Source organism: Balaenoptera borealis (assembly GCF_965194805.1).
Source record: "Balaenoptera borealis genome assembly, chromosome: 10".
Classification (NCBI taxonomy): Eukaryota; Metazoa; Chordata; class Mammalia; order Artiodactyla; family Balaenopteridae; genus Balaenoptera; species Balaenoptera borealis.
The window spans coordinates 1,576,777-1,589,000 of NC_138874.1; the positions used below are offsets into that span (position 1 = coordinate 1,576,777).

General features: G+C 34.0%; 1 protein-coding gene and 1 long non-coding RNA gene across 5 annotated transcripts in view; one reads left to right on the forward strand and one right to left on the reverse strand.

Moving 5' to 3' along the window:
* The window catches only part of LOC309635829, a 501,182-nt gene that overhangs the window by 117,467 nt on the left and 371,491 nt on the right, over positions 1-12,224 (reverse strand). The gene's annotated exons all lie outside the window — the stretch shown is intronic.
* RTKN2 (rhotekin 2) overlaps positions 1-12,224 on the forward strand; it is a 130,383-nt gene that overhangs the window by 5,617 nt on the left and 112,542 nt on the right. For all 4 annotated transcript variants that reach the window (XR_014249009.1, XR_014249010.1, XM_082407445.1 and 1 more), the window contains exon 2: positions 1,473-1,669. Coding sequence is in view for 2 of the 4 variants with exons in the window: in XM_082407445.1 (XP_082263571.1) it covers positions 1,473-1,669 (197 nt within the window). In the remaining 2 variants the exon portion in view is untranslated. The remainder of the gene's footprint in view (positions 1-1,472; positions 1,670-12,224) is intronic.

Below are 12,224 nucleotides of genomic sequence, written 5' to 3' on the forward strand. Positions count from 1 at the left end.
AGTTAAATCATCTGCAGTTTTTCTTTTTGGGTAATCATAGACAATTGCTCTAACTTTCAGCTTTTCTTTTTGAAAAGATTGTCCTTTCAATATCTGGAAATTTTGTTATTAGATTCATTCAGATTTTTGATATAAATTTTATTCCAGTTAAAAGGTAAACTATAGCATTCATTTTTTTTTTTTAACTGCAGAAGCTAGGATGATCTCTTCATTTTTAGAAATAGACATACTGAAGCATTACATGTTTGTAGTATATTGAAGAGTATCTAGTGATTTATAATTTTTAAAAAGTCACTGAATTTAAATCAGAACAGTACATTTCAGTTTATAGAATTTTGATGTTACATATGAAACTTGTTTATAGAGCCAGGCCATTTTAAGATCATTGTACAGAATGAAAGACTTTCAGAACTAAAATGATTTAGTAGTTTCATGGTGACTCTTAAAACTAAAATAAATATATCCAAAACTGTGTTCTAAATCTCTGTTCCAGGTAGCTAAAGCTTCTGACATTTTCTTAGCATAGTTCTTTCACTCTCTTGCTTCTGAGATTTTATTTACATTGCTAACCCTAACAAATAGCCTGTTACCTCTCTGCTGTTAAACCTTAGTTCCTTTATTCAGCATCTGTTCTTTGAGAAAGTTTTTCCTTGGTTAATTTAGTGTCATCAGTTACATCTTGCCATCTCACAGTGCAACGTACATAATACATGCATGTGCTGTATTGTTCACATTGGTTATTATATTCTTGTATTAGTTTCCTGAGGCTGCCATAACAAATTACCCAAACTGAGTGGCTTAAAACAACAGAAATTTGTTCTCTCAGAGTTTTGGAGTCCAGAAGTCTGAAATCAGGGTACCTGCAGGGCCATGTTCCTGCTGAAGGGACTAGAGAAGTATCTGACCTTGCCTATTCCAGCTTCTGGTGGTTGCTAGCAATACTTGGTGTTCCGTGACTTGTAGGCTCATTACTCCAGTCTCTGCCTCCATCTTCACATGGAGTTCTCTGTGTGTCCCTCTGTGTCTTCACTTGGCTTTCCTATGAGGCCAGCAGTCATTGGATTTAGGGCCCACACTAATCCAGTATGACCTCATCTTAACTAATTACATCTGCAGAACTATGTCCAAATAAGGTTACATTCTACGGTTCTGGGAGGACAGGAATATGTGGGGGACACTATTCAACCTTGTACAGTTACAGTAAGAATATATAGTATTTCTCACGTTTGTGTCTGTTCTGTTTATCCAGTAGATTGTAAAGACTTCCTAATAAAGCAAGAAATTAAGATTTTGCACAGAGCCTTTAAAAGATTTTATACTATCATACACTAAAACTTTGTTACTTTCCCAATATGTTATAAAATTATAATACTAGATAGTACATTTGCCATCTATTAGGGGTAAAAAGAAATGTTATAATTTTGGGTTTTGCTACCTTTTAAAAATGCTTTTTCTCTCTCTTTTTTTTTAAGGACTGCAGCATTCAAGAAAAAATAGATTTAGAAATTCGAATACGAGAAGGGGTATGGAAACTCCTTTCTCTGAGCACTCAGAAAGACCAGATTTTGCATGCAGTTAAGAATCTCATGGTGTGCAATGCTCGAATAATGGCTTACACATTGGAGCTGCAGAAATTAGAAGAGCAGATTGCAAATCAAACTGGAAGATGGTTAGTGACATTGTTTACCTATGGCTTTTAATGTGCTTAAATATTTGCATTAAAAACACCATATAATTTAATCTTAAATTTAACCTGAAATGTCAAATCACCAAAGCTTTTAAAAAATACACTGAAGTAGCCTCTGATATCATAAACATTTTGACAGTAGGGCTCAGAGTAAACTTACTATTAAGGCAGTTTACTATTAAACTTACTATTAAGGCCAGTTTTGTTGTGTTCAGTACTTCCAGATTATAAAATGAAGTGGTTAAGAAGCAAGGAGTGAGGAAATATTTTAAGAAGAAGGACCAAGACTGATACCTGAGTGTATAGAAATGTAAATTAAAAAAAAAAAAAACTAATTGCTTACAAATAAGCTGATAAAAAGGTACTAGCTGAGAGTAATGGAAACTTAGAAATTGAAATGAGTGGGCAGCAAAATTAAAGATATAAATGGAATTAAAGCTATGAATGGGATGAAAGCTATGAATAGAATTAAAGATATGAATGGAAGGGAACTTAAAAATCTGCTAACACATTCCTTTCATATGTTGAGTGTAAGTTCCAGAGAAGCAAGTGACTTACTCAAGGACACTTGAGTGACACTAGTGACGCTAGAACACTAGTGAGTGTTCTAACTAGTGACAGAAGCTAATGAGAGGTTACTTACCATTTGCTAAGTAACTTCTGGTCCTTGTTCTCTCTGTCACTACATGCTGCCTTTTTGGATCAGGTCTAGATTTTGTGTATGAAATTTACATCCTATCCTATTTACAATGCCAAGTCTTATTTGAACCTTAGGATTGACTCAATTTAGTGGCTAGATATTGGTTTCCTTTTTAATATAAATGCTTTCACATTATCCATTGTTGATCAGTCTTAAAGCTGTAACACTAATTAAAAGTTTCTTTTTAGACATTAGTAGCCATTGATTGGGCTGTTCATGGTACACCTCCATGAAATTCTTGAAAAGTAAGGTAAAAACACAGGTCAGAGAAAGAGATTTTTGTAAAAATAGAATATTGATGAAATCGTATAATAAACACTTATGTACGAAGTGGCTAATATTTATTAGCTTTATTCCCTTGGGATAGCTATTTAATCTCTGTGCCTTATTTCCTTCATTACAGTTGACATAATAATATTTACATTTTGAAAATTAAGATGATATATATTAAAAACCTAATAATACCTTTTATGTAATTAGTACTCAACGTATGTCAAACAATTTTCACTATTGTTTATCCCTGGCATTATAAAATGAAATTATTCCAGTATCATAATCCAGGAAAATATTTTTCAGATACACATACACTGGATTAAGTCAGTGCTTCACCAACTGTGTCAAATATATTACTTAGAGTAGATGATTTTGTATCACAAGATATGCAAAGCCAAAGAATAAATATAGCATATCTTTTTATAGCATGAATTTTTAAGATAAAGCATGAGAAATTTAGAATTGTGGCATGGTTTTGGATTATGCTACTTATCGGGATACATGTTCCTTCTCCCCAGCCTTTATAACAATATTTTGTCAAGGGGTGGGACTGTTTAAGTGGAAGAGTTTGAGAAGCACTGGTTTAAGTACAGTGTGGGACTAAACACTCAATATTATATCATTTCTCACAGTTATATGGAATGTTCCTCTGGGAATCATGTCTACCCTTCATATTAATGTTCTTTAAGTATTTATAATGAATTGTGAACTGGCCATTTTCTTTAACAACTTTCCTGCAACTTTCCTGAAGTTGCTGATTTAGAAAAATGTTAAATAAGCTTACTTCCTGTTGGATTTATATAACAAAGATAAGAAAAAATATCTGGGACTCTCAACTGAAGATGTGTACAATTTTCAGTTTCTTTACTGATTATCTTTGATAGATGAACATAGCTTTGACACTATATTTGTTTTATATTTGAACATTTATATTTGTTCATCACTCATTGCCTCCGTTAATTATTGAATTATTTCTTTAAAAAATCTGAATATTCTATATGAATTATTTTGTTTACAACTTCATTTTGTTATGTGCAGATATAACCTGAGGTTACTGATCAAACGTAACTGGAAATTACAGTACTTTCCTCTTACTACATAAAAATGATCTAAAGATAAAAGAGAATCCCATGATAGTTTTTTTAGTTCCTTGAAGAAAGTTAGGTAAATTATGCCATTTGATTAGTCAATCCAATATTTATTGAATATCTACTACTTGTAGAACACTTATTTAGTATTGTGCTACTGTATCCAAATTCAAAGAACAGAATTTGTCAAAATGTGAGTATATTTGTATATTCAGCAGTCAAATACCTTACCTTTAGAGACTCAGTAGTCTGTTCCTTAGCTTGGTTTTGATGGTCTTTAAGATAGAAAAGTGCTCCATTTTTACTTTGCTACCAGAATTAAAATAGCATTTTAACGAGTCTACTGCCTACCACTAGTCTACCTTCTCTAAAATTTTATGATAAAATGTAAAAAAAATTAATACAGACGATACATCTAGACTCTTTCAAAGAAGAATCAAATCAGTATGAAAAGGTAGAATCGAGGAAGGTCTAATGGAAGAATTGGGTCTGAATCTTCCAGATCATAAAGGATGGGTAGAGTTTGGTTTGTTGAGTAGAAAGAAAGCAGATTAAAAGTCAGAAAAATAGCAAAATAAAAGCTTAGGGTGAAAAATGAGCATGAATTCAAGAACATTGAAGAGATGTGTTTGGTTGAGGCTGAAGATCAAGCCAAAGTTGAAAAGGAAGTGGGTACCAAAATTCAAGAAAGTTTACAATGACATCAGGTTAACTGGTATTAACTGACAGCCTTTCCAGGTGCCAGATACTGTGCTAGGGTTTCACAAATACCACATCACAAACTGAGAGAGGTACAAACCTCTTTATTAAAGATTTGGGAACAGGAACTTAGAAAATATTAGATAACTGTTTCAAAGGGCACCCAGTGACTCTGTGGCTAGGATGTGAACCCAAATGACTTAAAAGCCTGAGCCTCACTTAACCCTCCCCAAAGAAGCCCATGTACTTTGTACTACCCCAGGCTGCCCTGGTAAGTTGTTATAGGGCTTTACATTTATTTCATTGTTTATCTTTTACCATTTTATTTTCAGTAAGAAAGAGGCATGATAAAATGGGTGTTTAGGAAGGTTATCTGGCAGTAGAGTATTGAAAAGGATGGTGAGACAAAATAATTGAAATAATAAATTTTTAAGGAAAATATTTAAGAACAGGCAGATGGAGAAGTGATCAAATAAGTAACTTTTGATGAGATAAATGAGATAAAAACTAGTGCATGAGTTTTGGGTTTTTCTAATAGATATTTACTCAAGGTCCTCTTGATACAGTAACAACCATTCTGCAAACAGTTTCACTTATTTCTCAATTTATTAGGAGTTTATTAAAGTAAGCAAATAGTCTTACTTCATTTTACAGCCTGTTTAAACTGGGGTTCCAGGAAAGAGTTAAGCCCTAATGCCCCAAGACATGCATTGTATACAATGACTTAACTTCCGTGTATTTAGAATAGTGCTAGTTTGGTACCATTCTTGGGGGAATTGAGAAAATAGTCATTCTCTGGTTTAGTTGAGGAACCCCACTTGAGAAATCAGTGATATAGTCATATCATTTATTCTTTTTTTAACCACCTATCTGAGAATATTGGTAATTGGTTAAATGTTCCATTACCATAATGTTCTAATAATGTAACAGAAGCTTTGTTCTCCTTAAATGTATATAATTATGAAACACCTTCTGGTATACTATCTATTTTTTACATCTAAATATGTGAAAGATACCCAGGTTTGTGTAAAATTCATAATAGAGTTGTGTAAAATTCATAATTATGAAACACCTTCTGGTATACTATCTATTTTTTACATCTAAATATGCGAAAGATACCCAGGTTTGTGTAAAATTCATAATAGAGTCAGGGTGACTCAAAAAAAAAGTGGAATATGGAAAGTTTTCTGGGTTGAGTAGACAGTAGCTAGTGAGGGTACGGAGTGGAGCACGGACAGCTTACTGCCTTATTAGTTCAAAGGGTAGGATTGCTTGGTTACAGCAGTCTGTCAATATGCTAGTCTTCTAACTGGTAAACGAGACTATCTCCCTACCTTTTTCCTGCATGTTATAGCCATATATACCTACTTAAAAGACTTGCTTATATTGGTCCACTTCTTAAAAAACAGCTAATGGTTTCCGTTTACTAAAATTCCTTAGGTAGGCATCGCATTCCAGGATCTTCGTGGTCTGATCTCAAACTACTTTCATAGTAGTTTACAAATTAGTTCTTAACTTTCTACTTTACAGATTTATTTCAGCCAAATGCTTGATCTGTATCCCCAGAACAGTTCTTGAATTTTTCTGTCTCCAGTGCTTTTGCTTATACTGAAGTGCCCTATCTTCCATCCCCATTTCATAAGACCTCTTTTGTTCTGCAATACCCTACTTGCATCATCAAAGTTTCCTTTGAAATTGTATTCAGAAAAAGATCATTTCTTCCTTTATGCTCATAGTAAAGACTCAGAAAATGATTATTTGCCTCCTTTTAGTTCTAGTAGCATCTGAACCATGAATATCTCACTGTAGTATACTATATTCTAATATTCTATATTCCATTTATGAACATGTATTATCAATTAAATTATAAACTTTTAGGGGCAGGGACAATATTGGTTCTTACTTATTAGATGAAGAAATAGAGATGATATCACCACTCATTTCATAGGGTTATTTTTGAGGATTTAGTGCCTGGAGCTTGGAGGCAACTCAACTAATGCTGATTCTTTTCTCTTTCTTCTTTGTCTCCCCAGAACACCTAACAGTGCTGTATAACTATTTAAGAACAATTTAACTTGTGCTTCATAACGTTTTGCCTCATCCTCCCTTCCATGTGTATGATGAGCAAATAGGGCTTATAGTTTAATAACAGTTAATTATGTGGCAGTTACTCATTTTTCTTCTTGTTACTTTCTTCCATGTTCTTAGGTTCTTCCTGTTTTTGTTGGCCTCTGTGCTTGACATGTTCCAGATTATCATTTATTATTCTCTACTTCGTTCACTTTTTTAAAACCAACTTTTTATTATGAAATTTCACATGTAAAAAGTTTAAGAATAGTATAGACATCATGTATATTCTCCACCTGGAAGGACCAGTTAATAGTTTGCCATATATGTTCATCCACTCTCCTTCTCTATCTTGGTACTCATACACACAGACACATGCTCACACACATATGCATGCATGCATGTACACACATACACATTTTTCTTTCTCTGTGTTGAACCATTTGAAAATAAGTTGCAGACAACATGGCATGTATATCTCAGTAGTTCAGCGTATATCTTCTAAAAACAAGAACATTCTCCTACATAACCAAAATATGATTATCATATATAAAATACTGACAGTAACTCCATAATAGTCCACTAATATTCAGTCCATATTCAATTTTACCTAGTTGTCAAAGGAAAATTCTTTATAGTTGCTTTTCCAAAACCAGAATTCAGTCAAGATTCATTTGTTATGTTTCTTTAGTTTCTTTAATCATTTTACCTTTTTCTAAAAACTCCTTGCCATTGATGCTTTGAAGAGTATAGACTTTAAAAAATATCCTTTAAAAATATTCTGCACTGTATATTTGTCTATTTAGGGGAGGGAAGAATTTCTGCTCTACCCCTCTTGGTTCTTTTGACTGGTCTAATAATTAAATAGATACAAGACAGATTAATAGGAGAAAAACAAACAAATTTAATTTCGTACATATGGTGGTCCCATAGGTATAAGACTCAAGAGGTGACCAAAGCATGTTGTTTATATACCTTTTTAGACAAAGAGTAAGTTATTTGTGAAGATTTGACAAAACAAAAGGGTTTGGGCTTGGAGTAGTAAATTAATGAAGAAGTAATGAAGTTTGTTTATACAGCTTCCTCTGCCCCAAACTCTGTATCTCTGGTAATAAGGATGCCCTCCATCCTCCAGCATAGGGAGGATATCTTCCCATGGGAGCTTTGTTTCCTGCTTTCAGGGGAACAAAGGAGGGTTAGGGTGTTCTTCTTGCATGGGCTGTTTCTCAAGTGACTTTATTTCATTTTATTTTTAATAAATTTATTTATTTATTTTTGGCTGCATTGGGTCTTTGTTGCTGCACGTGGGCTTTCTCTAGTTGCGGCGAGCAGGGGCTATTCTTCATTGTGGTGCACAGGCTTCTCATTGCGGTGGCTTCTCTTGTTGTGGAGCACAGGCTGCAGGCACATGGGCTTCAGTAGTTGTGGCACACGGGCTCAGTAGTTGTGGCTCACAGGCTTAGTTGCACCATGGCATGTGGGATCTTTCCAGACCAGGGCTCGAACCCGTGTCCCCTGCATTGGCAGGCGGATTCTTAACCACTGCACCACCAGGGAAGTCTTTTCAAGTGACTTTAATTCAAAATAGTCAACATTCCACTTTGGCATATTTTGGGGTGGCCTCCCACAAGCCCCATCATCTAATTGTTTCTTTTGGTATTACTGAACCTTTTCTCATATTCCCTGTTTTTGCTGTAACTGGAAGTTGGATCAGACTTAATCAGACTCAGGTTAAACATTTTTTTGCAAGAATTTTTCTTGGTTAGGTTGGGTACTGTATACGCTGCCAATGTGGTATGATGTGATATTTGTTTTTACCGCTCTAAATGATGCTGAGTTTGATCCCTTGGTTTAGATGGCAATTGCCACATTTCTCCTCTGTGATATAATGGTTTTCCCTTTGCAATTCATAAGTAACCTTTGGGCTATTATACTGGGGCTGGGAGGATATTCTGTTATCCAACAAGCTTTCATTTAATGATTGTATCCATTTATGATCCTTGCCTAAATTATTAGGGCTTTACAAGACAGTGATTATCTAATTCTATTATTTTTTCTATACTTTTTAGCTAATATTCTTCTGTAAGGAAGGCCATTCCTCTTCTTTCTCTCTCCATAGATTTGTGGATTTTTATTTATTCAATGTGTTATCATTTATAGTCTTTAATCTTTTTGATAGATTAAATTTTCCCAATTGTGTTCAATGGAAGTTCCATCAAACTGGCTTCTTTTTTCTTTTGACCTGCTTCTATATAAGTCTTTAAGAACTTTCTTACTTTCTGGCACAAAAAGATGACCCAGGCTTGCCTTGTATTTTCTGTGCCTTAGACCTAGAGTCAGCCATTTCTCTAATGACTCCTGATTCCCTTTAATGGTGAATAGTACTTTGAAACCAAGATGTGGGCACTAGGTGTGCTCATTGCTATTGGGGATCACTTCTTTTAGGCCTTGAAAAGGACATAGCTATGGGAAAGACTTTTTTAAAAATCATGAGTTTATATTGATATTTATAGGCTTTGTTTTCTTGAATTACTTTATATTGTATCTCTTTTTCTTATGCTGAAAATCTTAATTGCTAACCAACAGTAATACATTTCCTTGTTTTATATGTTTCTTATTTGTTTTATACTATGATTATATAAAATAGTTTCATAATTATAGTACCAATATGATTGCTGATATAAACCTACCTGGGCAAGTTCAAGATGTCCTTTTCCAACGTATAGAAGTTATGAAAACTTTCCAATATACAGAAAAGTTGAAAGAATTGTACAGTGAAGACTGATATATCCATCACCTAGAGTCTGCAATTAATATTTTACTATATTTACTTTATCCTATATCTATCCTTTTATTTATCTGTCAATTCATCTTATTTTTTATGATGCAGTTCAAAGAAAGTTCCTTTTTGTGAGTGTGTATGTGTGTATACATACAAATATACATACATTCTTGTGGATAAAGGGTTAGGAGACTATGTTTAAAAGTTACTTAAAATGATCTTTTTCTCTCTGTATGGTTATGTTATCAGTTTCATAAACAGTCATTTGTAACTTGTGTCAGTTTGGGGTTGCCTTTTTTTCCCCTCTTTGAGTAAATCATGCTTTCTGGATATGTTGTATTTCTTTTTCCCCAAAGCTGGATTAGTAGGACCTGCCTCTGTCCCCACTTCAAGAGGCAACCACTGTTCTGCTTTCCCCCCCCCCACTATATGTTTTGCCTGTTCTAGAACTTAATACAAATGGAATTGTCCAGTGTGTACCCTATCCTTTTCATCAGCATAATACTTTTGAGATTCTTCAGGTAGCTAGCATGTATCAGTGATTTGTTCCTCTTTATTGATAAGTAGTATTTCACTGTATGAATATACCATGGTGCCACTTCTTTCCTTTGGGGCTGACTTTTCTCTAATTTCTTCCTGGTTTTGGTTGCTTGCCAGTCCCTTCAGGTAGTTGTTTTTTAATAGTTTTTCCATATTTTATATTGTTTCCTATGGGAGAATTTCTCTGATATGAGCTATTCCAACATTACCAGAAGATAAATTCATTTTGTTGCATCTTGAGCAAATAAATTTTTAGTTTTTTCTACTTTATGAAATATTTTGAAATTTTCTTTCTGACTTAATGTGGTCAATTTTCATGACTGTCATGGGCTTTTGAAGTTATATTTCTTTTTTCAGAGTATAAAGTTCGATATGTATATATATATTTATATATATGCAAAAGATCTATGTTATTGATTATGTTTTTATTTTTTGACCACTTGAACTATCTTGGACTGAAAGAGATAGGTTATGATTTTTGTTATTCAGGTTTTGCTGTCTTACCCTTGTATACCCTGTACTTAATGTTTTATGAAACATTTGGTACTTTAGTTCTTGTTATATATTTATTGCCAATTGTAGCCTTCAGCATTATAAAAGTGTCCTTTTGTTGTTGTTGTCCTATAATGCTTTTGGATCTGAGTTCTACAGTTTCCTGATAACAAGATCATATACCCTGATTTCTTATTGTTTGCATTTGTTTGGCATATCTTTGCCCATCTGTTTAGTTTATTAACCTTTATGAATTGTTTGGTTGAAGGTGTGTTTCTTGTATTCATCCCAGAGTTGGGTTTTACATTATGAGCCTATCTGAAAATCCTTTTACTAGAGGAGTTAAGCATACTTACTTATATATTACTGATATATTTGGTTTCAGCTTTGTCATATGTTCTTTTATGTTATGTTAACTTACGTGTATTATAATTATAGCTTGTCTTTTACCATGTGGTCTGTTTTCTTTTTTTTTCCTTTTTTTAAAATATTAATTAATTAATTTATTTTTGGCTGCGTTGGATCTTCGTTGCTGTGTGCGGGCTTTCTGTAGTTGCGGCGAGCGGGGGTACTCTTTGTTGCGGTGCGTGGGCTTCTCATTGTGGTGGCTTCTCTTGTTGCGGAGCATGGGCTCTATCTAGGCGCATGGGCTTCAGTAGGTGTGGCTCGCAGGCTCTAGAGTGCAGGCTCAGTAGCTGTGACGCATGGGCTTAGTTGCTCCGCGGCGTGTGGGATCTTCCCGGACCAGGGCTCAAACCTGTGTCCCCTGCATTGGCAGGCGGATTCTTAATCACTGCGCCACCAGGGAAGCCCGCTCTGTTTTCTTTATTTAATTTAAGAAGAGTTTTATTGGTCATAGAAGTTACTAGAACTTTATATTTAAAAACTATATACTGATAACTTTACAATGACCTTAGTTCTTTTTTTCTTAGGCTTCTCCTATTTTGTTTTTCTGCTTTAAATGATATCATTTTGTTTCCACTTACTATTTTCTGTGTAAAAATCAATGAACTTATTCTATTTTCCCATTTCTTCCTTCTCTACCTTTCTATCTTTTTTTTTTTAGGGTGTATTTCTCCTTTGGTAGGTGGATAGTGTTTACATGCTAATCTTGTACTTGTAACTTCACCTTTGTTTTAGTCTTTGATCTGCAATTAAATATATATAATGTTCACTCCCTGTCCTTTTGTTGTACTTTCCAAAATTATCTCTTGTTTAGAGGAAACTCATGAGCTAGTAGATTCCACAACCTGAGTAGAGTTTTCTTCACATTCTTGCATGTTTAAAGTGCTTTTCTTTAGTGTTGGTACCTAAAGTGCAGCTTGGCTGGATACAAAATCCTTGGCCAACACTTTCTTTCCTTGAGCTTCTTGAATACCTTGCTCCATTGTTGTCGTGTTATCAACAAATCTAATGTCTAGTTTTTTTTTCCTTTGTGGACTGATTTTTTTCCTTTGTAAATGACTTGGTCTTTTTATCTGGAAGCTGAAAGATGTTTTCTTTATCTTAAAGGCTGGTAATTTTACTGGAATGTGACTACGGCTGAGCATTTTAGCTCATTTAGTGCCTTTTAAATATGTAGGTTCAGTTCTTTTATTTTCAGGTTTTCCTGGAGTTAAAGCCTCCAGAAAAAAAGCATTAATTCTATCCTATCTCATTATTTTATTTTTCTTATTTAAGGACTCCAGTTGCACACAAGTTGGATCTTCTTTGCCTGTCTTCTATGTCTTTCAGTTTTTCTTTGATGTTTTTAAACTCTTTATTTTATTTTTGTTCTTTTGGTTCTTTTGGTTCTCATCCACTGTGTTCCTTACTGTACTTTCAGTTTTATATTTTTGTCCTTGGGCACCTTGTATTTACTCTTCATTTTAGAGATGATTTTATTTTTTCCAGCTT